The 18108-nt window shown below is 39.8% G+C and overlaps 1 protein-coding gene across 1 annotated transcript in view; it reads right to left on the bottom strand.

Annotated features, from left to right (window-relative positions):
* Positions 1-4434: 4434 nt before the first annotated feature.
* The window catches only part of prkci (protein kinase C, iota), a 45875-nt gene continuing 32201 nt past the window's right edge, over positions 4435-18108 (bottom strand). The window contains exons 11-18 of the mRNA XM_085253499.1: positions 17496-17582; positions 17246-17381; positions 17010-17097; positions 13093-13218; positions 12648-12727; positions 12355-12444; positions 6291-6406; positions 4435-6181 (exon numbers count right to left, since the gene is read on the bottom strand). Of these exons, the coding sequence (XP_085109625.1) occupies positions 6094-6181; positions 6291-6406; positions 12355-12444; positions 12648-12727; positions 13093-13218; positions 17010-17097; positions 17246-17381; positions 17496-17582 (811 nt within the window). The 3' untranslated portion in view covers positions 4435-6093. The remainder of the gene's footprint in view (positions 6182-6290; positions 6407-12354; positions 12445-12647; positions 12728-13092; positions 13219-17009; positions 17098-17245; positions 17382-17495; positions 17583-18108) is intronic.

The following is an 18108-nucleotide window of genomic DNA, read 5'->3' as shown; positions in this document are numbered from 1 at the left end:
ATAATAGTATTTTTGGAGCAACAAGCCGATTCCCAAAGCATTATTAGCTGAAAAACATATCTTGGCATGATTTACAGTTTATACTTCATACTACATTTGAGGAAACTGTTATTAAATTTGAGGAGGCTACTGACTGAATGCAGTGAGGACCTCAATGCAGACGCTTGGAGGAAATTGAAGACTGATATAAAGTAAGCCATTTATTCAACTGAACACACACACAGTACAAAATGAGAAAAACAGAACATTATACATTTACTTAAACCAAAAACAGAGTAACACTGGGTCAGGTCACTCTGATAAATAAAAGGAGAGATAGTGACCATAAATATACAGAAGGGCAATCAGTGGAAGTGGAGACAGCTGAGGACGACGAGACACAGGTGGACTAAATCACAGCTGACGAGACAGAGGAAGAAAAACTCTGAAGAAGAATCCATGAAGTAAATGGAAACACTGAACAAACCAGAAATTAAATAGATTATTTAAATAAACAAAACTTCAAAGTCCAAAAAATTAAATAAAAAAAAACCTTGGAGGACAAAAGAAGTGGTAGGCAAAAATATCTATGGCAGATGTCAAGAAGCCGTTCTTAAGGAAGGGAAAGAGGGAGAAAAGGCTGAGGTATGCTGAATTATGCTGAAAATTAGTGGAAACAGGTTTGATGAATGTAGATATTAAACTTTCAACACATTTTGGATCAATTTATCGTTGATATGTACGAAGGAGATCACAAGAAGTGCAGCAGTGAGTGTCTACAGCCATCTGTAAAACACAGTGGAGGCACTGTCATAGTTTGAGCCGGCAATGTTGGAGATCTTGTCAAAACTGATGAAATCATAAATGCAGAAAAGTACCATCAAATTTTGATCGAGCATTCAAAACCATCTGGGAAGTGTCTGATTGGAAACGTCTTCATTTTTCAGCCAATGCAATAAAACCATACCACACAGTGGAAACACACAGTGGACACTGTCAGTCATCGATTGGCCTCCCAGAGTCCGGTCCTCAACATTATGGAAGTTTGCACATTTCAATAAATCACTGCACCTGTTTCCTATTCTCCCAGCAAAATATGCAGAAATGAGGGGTGGCTCCAGACGTTTGCACTGTACTCTATGGTTATATTATATGTTGCTGTGTTTCTGGTTTCTTCTTGCTGCTGGGTAGAGCAGATTTAATGAGGAGGACATATGTAAGCATGTAGACACATGCAGACACCCAGTTCCCCTGACATGGATTAAGAGTATTGCTGAATTTGAAGACAAATTAAAAGTACTTTTAGTCTTTAATCTTTAAAGTGGAGTGTGGTGTAATATCCAACGACTAAATCAAACCAACTAAAACTGAAATCTCTGATAAGATTTTTTTTCACTTTTCAGTCATCGGTTTGCTGTCTTTACTGCAGCTGAGCACATTTGTCAGCCCCACTCATTTACACACAATATGAAGGTGTTCGTCCCATGTTTTTGTTACACTATGGCTCAAGAAGCTTTAATGGCATTGTTTACAGTCACTTAAGTGACAAATAAGAAACAAGCCTACATGTTTGACTGCAGATGTTAGTCACTCAGAGTAAGTCATTAGCGTTACAGTGAAGAGCGCCACTAAAAGCAGTGAGATGCACCTCACCGTGTGTTTTACTAAGTATAATTTTTGTGTTGCTTAATTAATCCCCCCAGGGACGGAATAAAACACCCAACAAGATAAGTGCAATTAGAACAGGATGTTTTTTTTCAGCCCGTTCCCTGTTTTACATCATTAATTATGCAAGGTTAGCCTTCCCCGTGTCTTCCACTGGGCGATGTGAAGCCACAGCGCCTGGGGAGGCCTACCCCTGTTCTCCACCAGAGAGGGCACAGGAACAATGTCAAATATGCCATCACGGGAATAGAGAATTATGCAAAAGACATTTATCCTTGGTGCTGCCCTGCTTGCAGCACCATGTCTTCTGCAGTCGCACAAAGGGAGCAATTTCTACAAAATTTCCTGGTTCATCCTCTACGATGGTTGAGAGGAGTAGGATGGTTCCCTGCCCACTGCTGTGCGAGCTATTGCAGCACACTAATCAATATATTTTATTATTTTTGACACACCATTATTTCCATGACCTAACTTTCACCTCTTAACGCACAGCGCTGTCTGTGTTCGTGACCTTTTAGCCCACTAGGGATGACAAGACCCTTCTAAAAGTCAAAGAGGAGTCATGTGACCATCAGAGCCACAGGGAGCTGGAGTAAAAGAGCACAACCTTGCACCTCGAGTATATTTCCCTTCTCTCCAGACACTCGTGTGGGTGAGAGCTCATGTTTGGGAGTGGGCAGCAGTGAAAAGTCCCATTGTGATGTTTCATGAGCCCAAGAGTGCACCAAAGAAAGAAAAATCCTCTTTAGTGCAAGAGCCACCCTGAAAAACTGCTCCAGTGTGGGTGTCACTGGTGCAGCATACTTTATTTATTCAATTACAACTTTTATTGCCAAAGTTTCACAACTACTCGATGGATTTAAACACACACACACACACAAATCCCAAAAGGAAGAATCTACCTGTCTTTGCTTCTAGTATAACAAAGCATAACATAGTATTTCATATTCTCTCCCACATGTGAAATTGGTTATTGCATTAACATATTTGTCATTAATAAAAATAAATTAATTATTTGCAGGCAGATTTGGTTGGGACCATCACAAAAACACCAGCCGGGGTTTGATGAAGAGGTCCAGCTGTGCTGAATCCAGCGATATGAAATCTACGACTGCATAAGGTTGAGAAAGGGTTTCAGATTAAAAAGTCTACGACGTGTCTGCGAAAAATAAACAGGTGAAAAATGGTATTATTCTACTTCAAAGTATACAAGTTGTTCATCCACTTAAAACCACTTTAAAATCTGGAATTTGGTCACTGTATAGAATTTTTGAAAGTTTTCTCTTTTCACATCTAGTTTTAGTTTAATTTTAGATCACAATAATAATCTTGGTTCCCTGATTACTCAGTGACAAAATACGAGTTGATTTCAGGGTTTAAGCTTGCATTTGGTAAATTGTCACTTAAATTCTCAATGTGAGCTTCAAACAAATGAGAGCACAAGTGAGGGACGCCATCGTTAGGCTTAAAGACCAAAATAAATCAAATAAACCCATCAGAGAGAGAGAGCGAGCAAAAAAGAGCTCAAAGAGAAAGAGCTCAAAATCCTCACTTTAAATTAAATGTGTAAATTTTGTTATACATGTACAATATCAAATGTAATCGAATCAGGTCAAATAAAAGTTAGTTGATTGGTGTACATTGTTTATACGAATCACATTTTTCTTTGTCATTAATTATCTGAATGAATAAATTTGATGCTTGGTGTACGTTTGTAAAAAGAATCGACGCACTGGACAATTCAGCAACATTGAAAGGCCTGAAAAACCACAGAGGACGACTGAAGTGGATGATGACAGAATTATTTCCATGGTTAAGAGAAATAACGTTACATCTAACCAAGTCTAGACTCTCGATGAAGTAGGCGTATCATTATCAGTGTATAATCACCAGACATCTTCATTAATGGAAGAATGACAGGGTGCAGACCACCGGTTATACTCAAGAACAGGAGATTAATTTATAGCAGGATGATGGGAATTGTTGTATGCAATACTGAAACTATCAGTTAATGTGTGTGTGGGTGTGTAACCGCTGAAGTACACTCACTCACACTGACTGAAAGTGAAATGAACTAAATTATATGAAACAGGAAGTACATGCTTTACAGAGTAAAATGATGCACCTCCAAGAACCAAAAGGTTTATTTCCATCATTAACCAGGGTCTCTGATGTCTGAGTGATGTAATCAGAGGGACCAGTGAGAGACAGACTCAAAGGAAAAAAATGTAGAGAGAAAAGGAGCAGAGGCAAAGATACCCAGCGTTTCATCCCTGGCACAAAAAACCAACTCCCAACCGTGTTAAATTTTTTATCAAAACATCTGAATCCTCAGCTGCACGGTGAGCAGCGGTGATGTTGCTGTGACGTCACCGGAGATCTACTTGCCAAAGCTCCTCAAAGGGAAATGAAAACTCGTACTGAATATTAATTATTCCTCTGAACCACATGATAACTATTCTGAAGATAACCCAAGGGACAAAAAGTGTTACATATATGTTTTTAGTGGCTGAATCAAACAAATCAGTAGAAACGTTGCTGTATTTTTAACCACAATCAATATCTGATGCACAAAAATGAAATTCTGAACCCTGTACTGCATTCACTCCCACTTCCTCTAGTTCTGTTTTTTTAATTCTTGCTTTTCATTGAACGTACTAAAGGCTTTTCCTCCTAAATAGTATCTTTATAATTCATTAAGAGCTCTAATTTATTTCCGCTTCTTTTGTACTTACTAGTGCCTTTTAAACCAAAGACAGAGCCACACCAACAAACACATATTACCACAAGGAGAGAAATAAAATGTTTATTTTAGTGTCTGTTTTTTCTTTTTTTCTCTGAACGCTAATAATAAAGTTCACCAGTGTCCTGTGGATGGCAAACATCCTCAAAACACAACAAGTACAACAAAAAGTGTTTCCATTGGGATCACCCAGTAACATTTTGGAATCAATGTAGTGATTAAAAAAAAAAAAAAGAACAAAAAAACAATCAAAACTAACCATATCCACAAAAGAAAGAAACAACAAAGCAACAGTAACAAGTGTAACAGATCAGAGTGCTCCGCCAGAGGACCTGGAGGTTTGTGCACCCCCGCTTACAGTTTGCGGGTACAGAGCGAGTCTTTATTATGCTTTATGTTTTTAACAGTTTTATAAAATATCTAATTCAGAAAATAAACTGTGGGCCGAACATGGTAAAAACTGAGTCCAGTGGATATGGGTTACAGCTTTAAAACCTTTTCACGGTGCGGTCCGCTGCTCTTTTGAGCTCTTCTTTCTTTTAATATTTGATTTGCAGCACAAAAAAAAAAAAAAAAAAAAAAGACAAACATGGAATGAATACCAAAGAAAGAAAGACTGATAACAGATCATAAATTTTTAGAAAGTGTTAAAATAAGAGGGGGATCTAAATATATATATTTCTATGACAGCACATCTTCCTTACGTATTCTGTACCCTCTAATACGTACCAGCAAGACATTTCATGTGTTTAGTTTTTGGTTCTGTATGAATGTGAGCGTCACCAACAGCCCCCGCGCAGAAAGATAAAAACCCGTGCTCCAGCTTTCAGGTATCGTGTGCCATTTTTCCAGAACGAGCGTCTTCATTTCACTGTTTGAGAGCATTTCCTTGTTATTAGTGTTACGTTGCCGCTTCGGTTCCTTCACTGTGGAAGAAGGGACCTGAAGTAGCCCCTTACCGTCCAGACGTTGAGCATTCATGTTTTTTTTTGTTTTGTTTTTTACTCAGGGCTGGAACATTTAACACTTTGACAAATGGTAAACAAAACATGAGAAAAATATATTGTTTTTATTTATTTTTTCATTTCTACTCTTTTCCTTTCTTTTTTTTTTTTTTAAAGGCTAGTGTTATTATTTTTTCTACAGAGAAGGGCGGGGGACGTCGTGACAAAGCTAATTCCAAAAACTTTAAGATGTCAGTGCTGTCCGACTGGCTTGAAGCTAAAAAGTCGCTGTCTAACGTTTATCCTCATTAGTATTTTCATGTATGTACAAATAAAATATGGATTGAAAACACCCCACCAGCTGGAAGAAGAGGAAGCTCAGTTCATCTGTCGGGAGGGGGCCGTGCCTCTTCCCCCCCACCCCCCCACACATACAGCGACACTGGAAGAACTTAGCAGCCACTTTGGCCACCGACAAAGAGGCCCCGACGAGATATTTCTGATATCAGTGCAGATTTACATGATATAAAAATAATTAAGAAAGAAGGTAGGCTTAAGGACAAGTGGCTATAAATGGCAGAGTGTGAGATTCGATTTGGCAAATAAGCGTTCTACTTGTGCATGTGTGCGGCCCTCGAACAGAAGGTGGATGTCATCGGGTTGTCTCGTAAACATGCAGCTTGAAGACACTGAGACGCCACGTAAACACGTGCATGAGTGTGTGTGTGGTGTGGTGTGCGTGTGCACAGACGCCACGCCCCCTCACACACACTCTTCCGCCGACATGAGCAGAGGGTTGATGTACTCGAAGCCTTCAAACTCAGACTGGTCGATCTTCTTCACGACGTCCCTGAAAAAGGAAAAAAAAAATGGAGGAGAAAAGATCAAAAAGTTGGTTAAAATCGACAGAAAACTGAGGCTGCAACAGGAAATGAGCACAAAATGAAGCGCTGACTCACTCGTCATCAGGCGTGAGCTGGATTGGCTCGTTGGTGAACTGGGCGTCAAAGTTGTCCAGTCCGTATTCCCCTGAGATGTTGGGCTTGAACGGAGGGACCACCTGTTTATGTTCCAGCTGGAAGTAAAGCAAAGGACGAAGGTAGGACCCAGTTTTTAAATAATTCTTTAAATAACCAATTAGTTGCTTAATAGAAAATTAATCTGCAAGTATTTTTGTGATTGATTAACCAAAAAAAAAAAGAAAAAAAAAAAAAAAAAGAGCTTTTCAGAGTGGCCAGAAAAATCTAATTTCAAAGCATCTGTTTGGTCTCTGAGAAACTGTGACTATATTTTTCATACACTAAGAGATGAATCTATTGAGAAATAATCTGTGAATAATGGAAACAATCCTTGTTTGCAGTCTTATTAAGAAGCTTCAAATAGTGACTGTATCAAGGTTGTATATGAGTTTGTCCAACAGGATTTCTGAGAGGATAAGCTCTCCCGCAGCTGTAATCAGGCCTGAGTGACGTCCTCTCCACTCAAAAGCATTTGATAAGATAAGATAAGATAAGATAAGACTTTATTGATCCCACAACGGGGAAATGTTTGCATCACCTCAGCTCAGGTACAGATATATGAAAAAATTTGAACACAGAGTAAAAACTTTTATTAGGGACTTCCACTCATTTCCTCTGCCTGTGGTTTCATTTATCACAGTGTACGTGCAGCTCTCTGTCCCGAGTGTTACTGCACTTGTTTGGAGGGCAATAACTGCTCCCTCTGCAGGCCAGAGAGCACACTGCGGGGCAAACATCAGCGTTGGGGGAAACGGGGTGGGAGGGTTGTAAGCTGATCCTCCAGACACTCTGACCGAGTGCTGGGTCTCAGCTCCAGACCAAACAGGGAAAAGAGGTCATGGTGATCCTGGCGAGCTGCCCTGTCTGTCTGTCTGTCTGTGCAGATAAAGCTGATGTTACGTGCTCTGTCTTCTTTAAAAGATTTAAAGCAGATTTAATCTGGATTAGTTTAACACTTAAATGACCATACTATAATTTATACAGTAATGCTTTTAATGGCTTTTAAGAGTTGTCTTTATCTATGAAACACACTAAAATGTTCTGATGTACTTAAATGTCGTTTTCTCTGGAGAGAGTTTACAAATTTAGTCAAATATAAATTTCCTGTATTTTCTTTTCAATAACAGACTGTTTTAATTATTAAGGTGTGTTTGAGTGAACTGTGTATTACAGTTTGCTGGGAGCCTAACACCAAACTCGAAACTAACTTTGATCAACAAATTACAATCAAGTCTTCACAGTCAGGGTGCTTTATTAATCCTTTGTTGCTTCCAGGCTTCTGTTTAGCATACACATCACTCCTGACCACCTCCTGGTATATCAATAAAGACGAGGGTTGGATGCCCATTGAACGGTTTCTGGGTTTTTCCATAGGCAGCTGCATAGGCAGAGACCCCTCTCCTTGACCTCTATAATAAATCAATAAATGTGAGGTCTAACACAGTATTGACAGAATATGATAGAAGCTGATCACTCTACAAAAGAGCTTCAAGGCTCACTCCTAACAGGCTTTCAAGGGGTAAAGATATCTTGTGTGTCTGTAATATATGCATGTTGTGCAGAGTAATATTTTGATGACACAGTTTTTCATTATCCATGCCACATCAATGGGCCAATTTCATATGAGAAATTTAAGATATTGGAGGTAGGTTAGTATTTTTACAATTTAAAAATGTCACAACGCATATAAACATGTGGCGGGCGTCCAAAATGACTCTAGATGAGGTCACTTGAGAGTTAATTAAGTTTATAAATGGGTAGAAAATGTAAACTTTTTTTTAGTAAAGTACGACGAATACGTGACAGCAAATTCAGATATGACAGATTTGTTCTCATCGCTAAAAATACCACAACAGTATAATTTCATTCTAATTAAGTAAAAAACCCCAAAAACAAATAGTATTAAACACAATTAGCCCTAAACTGCAAAATTCACTTTCATCCTTTACCTTAAACAACTTAACATAAAATCAAATTATTTATTATTAAATTAATTAATTTTATTTAATTAATTAATTTTATTTTTCCTTAAACAACAGAGACAGGTAAGTAAAACAGATAAATTAAATAAAGAAGGTTCAATAAAAGTGTTCACAAACAAAGTTTATCACACTAAGTCGTGTTTGCCTCATCTTTGTCATTACTTTATGTGATTTCATTTTTTATCAGTTGGCATATCAAACTCCGCCCCCCCCCCTCCCCCTCCAATTGTTGTCATTTTCATTAACTGATGGCACGACCATAGCTGGACTGGCCATCGGCCCACCAGGCATTGTTGGTGATTTTTCGTTTTTATGTGCCGATTTTTTTTATTTTATTTTTTTTGTAACGGTATAAACAATGAGAGGTGGTGGATTGGCCAGATGCTGGTCAATGTGTAAAAATAGCTCAGTTGTTTGGTGGTGGCAATGGCGGCGCTTCCACAGAGGCCAGCAGGTGGATGAGAGAAAGGGGAGGCAGGAGGAGGAGAGACCAGAGGCGGCCGCCGGTCCGAGTGTCAGGTGAACTGAACTTCAGGTAAGAAGTTATGACCTGCAATCTATCTGGGTCAGATACATAACAAATTTAGGTTGAGTTTATTTTCGTTGTGCTGACTTTTAGTCAGTTACAATAACTCGTACTGCGAACTAACAAGCATGACGGAGTTTCTATACAGCTGGGTGGGTGCTATGATGTTACTGATAGTGAACTTTATTTTATTCATAAGGTTAATTAGTAGAGTTGTCAACCATCCCATTAAAAAACGGAATCGTCTGGTATTCAGAGAAAATATTACGCGTTTCTTATTGAGGTGAAAAGGAACAGTTTGTCCCGGACTTCAGCTACAATGAAAAAGACACAAAGCTGGAATTATTCTGTGTTTACGCTGCACAGCTGCCTCTTCTTCTCTCATATTTTCTCCTGTTTCTACTTCAATCATGAAACTGATCAATGATCAGCTGATCGTCTCTCTTGTTTGTTTATCGCCCACTTTGCGCCAGAAAGAGGAAACCGCGCTAAACAACAGCAGCACGTTTAAGCTTGATCAGCTGATGTTAGAATTTATTTAATATTAATTTCTACTATCAGCTGATGTTTGCTGGAGCCACAGCTGTAAAGCTGCTGGTCATGATGTCGGTTTGGATATGTGGTGAGAGGGAAACATGAAGATGAAACCAGGAGATGTCCTTACTGAACAGGTGATGGAGAAACAGGTTTACCTTTTAGGTGACATGAATGAGTTGAAGGAAAGCTATGAACTGTTTCTGAGAGACAAATAACCCCAGGATCTTTTTCTAAGTAGCTGACAGCTGGTAACTGTGCAGGGGCGGGTCTAGCCAAGTTTTGCCAGGGGGCCAGGTAGGACATTAACAGGTAAAGGGGGGCACAAAGAAATACTTTCTTATTCTCATTTAAAATATCTAGCTTTTAATAAATAATTATCTGAATCTTACAACCAAAGTTTTTATCTGACATAAAATGTATAGAAATCATACATATACCAACAAGAAAGTGTACATCACTGTCACAACAGCGTTTGTTTTCATTCAAAGGCTTCAATACCTGGTGGGCCGGTCTCTAGTCAAAATGCCCGGGCTGTTTTTTTGTCCCAGTCCAGCCCCGGGCACGACACACAGTGAATTAATCTGAGAAGGTGCATAAAAAAATAAATGGCCGCGCCAGCGGTGCACATCGCAAGTTAGCTCGCATAGACACATTAGTTGTGCCATACTGGCTTCTTAATGAGCTAACAACCCCAACTACCAGATTCAACTTGTAATTGGCTAAAAATAACTTAGCCTACCGGTGAGAGGGACGTTGCTAGCTGGCAGTTTTTTCAAGCAATGTTGAAATTTCCACATTCTGACACTTCAAAAGCTTCAGGAGCTCTCTGCTCAGCGCAGCAAGAACTCCATAACAGCAAATGAACTGTACAACAGAAAATGCAAATGCTATTTATGGTCTCCCCACAACAATAATAAGAAAAATAAACTGAGCCAATATGGCATGTTTGTTAATACAGAGACACACATGTTAATGTGATCTCTGGTCTCCCACTCGGAGACGTGTGTCTCTGAGTGGGAGACCAGAGATCACACCACGGAAATACATGGATACATCCGTAGACTCAAGACTGATCAAACCAGAAAGCTTTAATGAGCAGCTGGATTTGTCTCGCATTAACTGGCCGAGTTAATGCCAGTTAATTGAAATGCAGCTGATTGAACTGAAAAGCTCGACTCTGTGGGGGCCAAAGTTTGCAGAACTACGAACGCAGCTGGAATCCACAGCTGTGCGTGTTCATGGAGCTTGCATTTTCACCTGCTGGACATCATTACCTGACAAGGTTAACTGTCTTCAGAACATTGCAGGGATATTATTTACAGTATTTGGCTCTACAGATTTTTCTCTCACACGGAGAGTGTCCTCAGGTAGCCGTCTGAATGCTGGACACTCGGAGACGTGTGTCTCTGAGTGGGAGACCAGAGATCACATTAACATGTGTATCTCTGTATTAACAAACATGCCATATTGGCTCAGTTTATTTTTCTTATTATTGTTGTGGGAAGACCATAAATAGCATTTGGATTTTCTGTTGTACAGTTCATTTGCTGTTATGGAGTTCTTGTTATGGATAAAAAGTGTCTTTTTTTGTTTCAAAATAGCTGATAAGTATTTGCTGATAGCTGCAAACATCTGCAAACAAATATAATTCTATAAAGTGGTTCGATATAATGTGTAACTGTTAATATAGGGCGTTATGATTGCATAACATTGGCACATTGACTTCTGAGGAAATTTTAGATGGCACTCATCATCAGAAAGGTTGCCGACCCCTGCTGTAGCTCATCCATGAGCACAGTTCGGGCCCCATCAGCTCATCAGTCCTTCAGTTGGATACATTAACAATACATACATTATTCATTCGTTCATGCGCTCATATGTAAGGTTGAAGCTAATATCAACATGAGGCCGTGAGTCTCATCTGACACTCATTTCATGGTTCTAAGGGTCAAAACAGGAACCTAAAAAGACTCCTGGGTGATAATTTACTCATCGCTGAAACTGATAACAGGAAGCAACAGAAATAACGAAGTATTTTTAGCCCTAGTTTAAATTTCACCGGTATTTTTTTTTCTACAAGTCATTTCGAGATACCAAACAAGTGACTAACATCTGTAAATACAGGTCCACATCTTCATTTCCTGCACTGCGTTCTACATTTGTATTCACACTCATACTGGTTTTCAGGCATAAACTATAAATAAGGATTATACACAGACACAAATACCAGTCATAGCAAGAATCCAGTCAAGCATGTGGTTTTCAGTATTAGTGGCAACGAGTGCAAACCGCAGCTTCAGAGAAAGCATCAGCGATATCTGAGCCAACCTACGAGCTTCTCTGAGGTTCCAGTAATCATGCCGAAATTTGTGAATGAAACGATTTGTAAACAGCGGCGCTGAAATTAGAGTGTTAATGGCTTCTTCGTCAACATGAATCACTGCTCGACAATCCGGACATGCAGAGATCGACATATCGGCCCCGTGTGATCCGTCCCCTCTCGTTTCCTCTCCGTCTTTAAACTTCCTGTGTGTGTGTGTGTGTGTGTGTGTGTGTGTGTGTGTGTGTGTGTGTGTGTGTGTGTGTGTGTGTGTGTGTGTGTGTGTGTGTGTGAGAGAGAGTGAGTAATCGTATCTGCTGCTGTCAGTCTTCTGCCTGGCCTGTCTGTTTCCAGCTGCCTGCTCTTCACAAAGAAACAAGTCTCACCCCACAGCTAATAACCTCAGTATTGACAGAGCGTCTATACCTGCAGGGCAGGAGAAAGAGCGCAGGAGACGGCGACCCTGCGCACTCAGATTTGACCTTCTGCGGTCTCGCGGCAGCTCTTGTTTTTCTCCCCCTTTTCCCCCGCAATCGATTGTATGGATTTATTTTGACCTATCCAACATGCACCAATACTGATTTCCTTCATTTGAAAGAACTGACTGAGAAAAGCAGAGGATGAAATTGAATCACTCACGAGCTCCCAGTCGACGTTTCGGAAAAACGGGTGGCCCATGATGTCGGCAAAGCCCGTCTGAGGGTGGCAGCCCAGGCGCTCCTTGGGATCCTGTGGGAGTGAGAGCGAGAAGAGGGTGAGAGACGGTGGGAGACTATGGTGGAAGGGAAAGATAACAAGTCCAATACCCGAGAAGAAAGGTGGAGAAAGTGAGAAGAAAGAATTGGGAAGGAAAGTGGATACATTTCCCAAAAAAAAAAAAAAAATGCCAGTAAGAGGTGGCACTGCTACAGGCCTGTCAGACCCTCTCTTACCTTGTTGAGGAACCCTTTGAGGACGCTGGCAGCTTTGACTGACAACGAGCGTGGGATTCTGATCTGTTTTTCCAATATTACTGCAGGAGGTGACAGAAAAGGGGTCAAGGGGTGGACAAGAAGAGGAGAGGATGAGATGGTGCCAACACTGCTGCTGTTATGAGTTCAATCCTGCTGGGTATGCTCGCAGCAGCCCAAGATATGAAGCTTTTTGTTAACCCACCTCACTGTTAATTATAAGAAACAAACACAATATAAAACCCTATTTATACTAAAATAATGGGGTGGGGGGTGGGAGGGGGGGGGGGACACACATGGTTTCACACTTCTCTCTGTAACAGATGGCATGTTCCTGGTATTGAGAGAAGCCAATAGAAAGGTGTCGACATGAAGGTGTTGCATGAACTCAGCAGTTTTTTTACGAACCGCAGAAGCACGCTGTTACCTTGGAAGAGGTAGTCTTCTGTGTTCTGGTCAGGGTTGTCGGAGCTGCCGACGATGTCGAAGGGCGACCGGCCCGCCATCATCTCGAACATGAGCACGCCTAGTGCCCACCAGTCCACGCTGAACCCTGGGACACACACACAAACGCACACACACATATCGTACGTTACAGCTCTGACGCTTTGAAACGCCAAAACACCACAAATGACCGACAACTGCAGGAGGAACTTTTAATTGCCACTTACAAAACTTCAAAGTACACCAGCATGTCAGGGTTACTATAGCAACCACCTTCACTTTAAAAGTGGGGGTTTCTGTATATTATCACACCTTCGACAACAAGAACATTATTCAGATTGCCTACTTCTCTCTCTCTCTTTCTTTTTTAGGCCATTAGGGCAGGAATGTCACAATCAGTTTAACTCTGAAAGAAAATGAAGGACAGATGCATTTCCAGTAAATTCATTTGTATGTCTCACACCACCTTCTCACCTACAGTTTGGTCCACATAAAGCTCTAAGCTAGTCTAGAAACAAGTACTGTAGTCTTTATAATACTTAGTCAAGAAAATAATGCTAATAGTGCTAATAAGATGCTCAACCTCATCCTCAGCTGAGAAAACGGAGCGAGCCAAATGTATTTAAAAATTAAGAGACATGTGGCCCGCGGGCCTTGAATTTGGCACATGTGCATTGGAACTGAACAGCTGCATCATTTCACCAAATCTTAGCTGTCACTTCAAACATCTGGTTTTGCTCCACATCACAGATTTCAGAAGACTGTAGTGTTACTATGTGATTTAAAACAGGACAAGACTTGATGACATAAGCATGAAAGGAGAAGGGCAAACATGGAGATATAAGGATGTTTTTAATGTAAACTGCATACATTTTCACAATATGAATGTGAGGCGAGCAGCACAACATATGGGATATAACAAAGCTTAAGTAATCCTGATATGTTGCCAACCAGAAACTGGATCGAAAATGGAAGTGGCTACAGAAAAAACAACTTCCAGTTTCTTCTTTACAAGGAGGAAATCCTCCAATCACATTAAATATCCATATCTCCCTAATGTTAAGAAAACAGACAGAGCTGAAAAACAACTTAAAATTTAAAATCTACTCAGGGTAAATTTCTGTGAATTCAAAATTTCTGTCAAAACAACGACAGAAAAGAAGCCGTAATGATGTGAAAGTTGTAAAACAAGTAAGGCAGACATGAAAGAGAAAACAGAACATTTTAGATGCCATTGTGGCATCCTCAAACTGATTCCTTTGGCTATCGCCATCTTGATGTTTTGAAACCGGACATGATAAATGAGGGGAAGACCAAAAAACTGAGGGACAAGGTAGACCTTCCCTAAACTACACCCTCCTCTCATGTTCTGGATAAAAATATGTGAAGATCATATATACAATCTGACTTGTTTCTGCAGCCACACGAGTCGCCCCTTATATAAAAGTCCATCTTTTATATGCAGTCTTTGACTTCATTAAGTTTTTTTTAAACTTAAAAATAATTTAATGTATGTAAATTATTATTAAAATAAGGAAAGAAAACCCTGGAACGCAGTTTTCTGTGTAAAGACTAAAAGATAAAGACCCAAAAAAAAAAAAAAAAAAAAAAGGTCAGATCTGACATGACTTCCTCTACTCAAACAAACAACTGATGCATTTACCCAGTGAATTTGTTTTTTGCTGATTTCTTTCATAAGTAACAACCAAAAACCCCAAAAAGGGCCTGACATTTGTTTTTCTGTACACAAAGACAAGCAGGTGTGATCATCGTGGAGTCAGTGAAGTATAATCATCTCATTGATCGGGTTAACAGTTTGAATGATAAGGGATCACATTCAGAACAATGGTGGACCTACACTGGATCACACATGCCCCTGCTGTGACTCTGATGTCCACACAATTTGCCGTTCGGCCCATTTAAAAAACAAAAAACAAAACAACTTTCCCACTACAGCCATCACAGTATGAAGAGCGCAGGTGTTGTAAGCAGCCTCGGCAGCGCGACAGCTGAGCGAGCAGCTAAAATCAAACCCAGCCGTCATTAATTTCATTATTCACACGTGTGCTGTTCCTACTGTGTCTAAAAACAGCTGCTGTGCTCATATGTGTTGTTTTTTTTTTTTTAAATAAAGGAGGGAAAAACAATCAAAAACTTTTTCTTTTAACTGTAAAATTTGTTGCCATGACACCACATTTGGTGACCAAGGAGGCTTTTCTATTTTTACAGCATTGCGTGTGTGGATAGTCGAACACGCAGCACTGAGGATGTAGAAACTGATATTTCACCGAGAAGCTGAAAGTACATCTGAACTACGAGATGCTTTAAGTTGCCAGCTTCACACAATTTGGACTCTTTATATGAGTTTAGATGGAGCAGTATTTATTTATGATTAATTCATCATTATGTCCAAATGTTGAGAATAAAGTAAAAATTTCAAGAATAAAGACGAAATGTGAGAATAAAGCTGTCCGTTCAAGTCGAGCTACTTCTGTTAGTGCACGGCTTCCTCTACAAAATGCCTTTTGTAGATGAACCAGTGTTAAAGAATGGAGTTAATGTTATCAAACAAACCCATTGTGTTAGCAACTGTTAGTACTACTGAAGTTTAATCAGCATTTCAAAATCTCAAACTTTTTCTTCACAAAATTGTTTTACAACTTAATTTTTTCCTCAATCTGCTTCTTTGTGATTCAATGAATATTACAAATGCCTCTTTCCCCCCCCCCCAAATGTATCTGCACATTTTTACATTTTACTGCATTTCTTTTTGGGCTGTCTCTCAACTTTATAATTAAACCGCGCAAATTAACTGAATTAATGTAGCATTAACTGAATAGCTGCTGAATGAAGACAGAAATGGCTGCTAGGCAAGTAAGACATACACAGGCAGAGGTCAGCAGATTTAGAGAAACAGACAAGCACGCTATTTAACTTTAAAAACTACCGTTTTTAGACATTAAATGTCACCCAACTGGGTCTTTACTTTTCATCAAGGGGTGTGGATGCTATATAAACCATAACTTTGACCAAAAATCCCCATGTGGACAAGCTAACGGCACGGCAGAATGTGATTTCTGCTACATTTGAGGGGTTAAAATGACACCTCAGAAAGAAAGTTAGAGGACTACACGAGTAACAGAACATCTCTCACTCCTATTTTCCCCCTCTCACATTAAGCCCATCCTGCAAATAGGTGTGCCTCACCATTAGAGACATTAGAGGAGTCCTGAATTACCCAGATTAGATTAGTTGAGAAATCCCCAACAGCAAAGATGGTGCTAAAAGAGCAACTTCCAGGAGAAAACAGCTTTTTAAAACTTGTTTTCAGGGTGTAGTTAGGAAACTTTTAATGCACTTTATCATTACATTTGCTGAAAATAGAGCTGATTTAAATAATAACAGCTTCAATAACTGTTGGAAAACATTTAAAGACGGTTGCACACACTTATATTGCAATGCAGAACCATACACAAATTTCAGCTAGGTGTTTTTGTTTTGTTTGTTTTTTTTAAACCAAGAAATAAATAACCCAGGGGTTGCAAAAAACTCTTCTACCAATCACTACCCACTAGTAGCCCTGGTTTATGGTGACAGTGTAAGATACCTGGCTTGTGTATTGTGGGGTATTGGCGACAGTGGTGACAGTTTTCCTTTGTGCACTAAGATCACTGCTGTATGTCGGGCACCATTTAAATAAATTACATATATCCTAAATTAAAAAAACTAATATGTATCCAAAGAAAATGTGTTCCTACGTTTGTCTACAGTTGTTGAATTGTTTATATATAATGTAGCTTGAGTGTGTTAGTGCAGATAAACCCAGTTTTGCCTCACACACTTTCTAACTGCAGAATTAGATAGCATTTCTGGTAAGTGCTTCCATGTCGTAATCCTCACCGTAATCCTCTCCTCTGAGTATTTCGGGGGCGATGTAATTGGGGGTACCGCAGAAAGTGCTCGTCGTATCGCCAGGTCTCAAGCCCTCCTGAAAGAAGAAAAAAAAAGAAAGAAAGATCATCAGCTGTGAGATCATCTCAGAGGGCTGTAAACCGACACGTCTGCAGCTGTACAGGTGCTTTTATCCAAAGTGCACTGCGGTATCATTACAAACCACATTAATCCGTAAACCACACCTTGCACATGCCGTAGTCTGTAAGCTTGATGTGACCCTCAGAATCCAGCAGCACATTGTCCAGTTTCAGGTCTCTGTAGATGATTCCCCGCTCGTGGAGGTAGTTGAGCGCCAGACTGATTTCTGCTGAGTAGAATCTGAAACCCAAAGAGGGAAATTACTGTGTTTTTAAATTCAGCTCCAGCTGCATAAAGAAATTAAAAACGCATCTGTCCCTTTAATCACACGTGAAGCAAACGGCCAGACTGTACCTGGCATGTTCTTCTGGGAGTTTCCTTTGCCTCTGCATGTGGAACATGAGATCTCCACCATTCACATATTCAATAACAAAGAAGAGTCTGCAGAAAGAAACAGAAGTTAATTTCTCTTAAATACAGAATTAGTCATCTTTCAATCATCCATAAGACATCTGTCAGGGTGGCTGGATGAGCGCTCTCATTTTTTTTTTTCCTGCTAATGTGCTTTACTGATTTTATTACACTCACTGTATAAAACTTGCATCTAACACAGTCAGCCTGGGGTGGATATTTACTACAGCTTCAATTAAATTTTTACTTCCAAAGGCGATAAAAACATAACAAAACATTTTTCCACTAAGCGATTACTTTTCTTGCTTTTATTAAGTTCTCGTGCACAAAAAAAGAACACATCTCTCCTTTACAGCTGCGTACTTTTGCCCCTCACTCAAATCTCAAACTTGCTCTTCAGTTCAGCTCAAAATGTTATGACGGAGAGCAAGCCTTCGATCACTAAGACCTATTAAATCTGCCTCTCAATTCAATTAAATTTTATTTATATAGCGCCAAATCACAACAAAAGTTGCCTCAAGGCGCTCTCTCAGAGGAACTTGAGAAATATTGATGA

The sequence above is a fragment of the Mchenga conophoros genome, linkage group LG18, assembly GCF_057382185.1.
Source record: "Mchenga conophoros isolate Kocher_MC1m ecotype Shallow Benthic linkage group LG18, M_conophoros_male_GT1.1, whole genome shotgun sequence".
NCBI classification, from domain to species: Eukaryota; Metazoa; Chordata; class Actinopteri; order Cichliformes; family Cichlidae; genus Mchenga; species Mchenga conophoros.
This window is presented reverse-complemented; position numbering and strand designations above follow the sequence as displayed.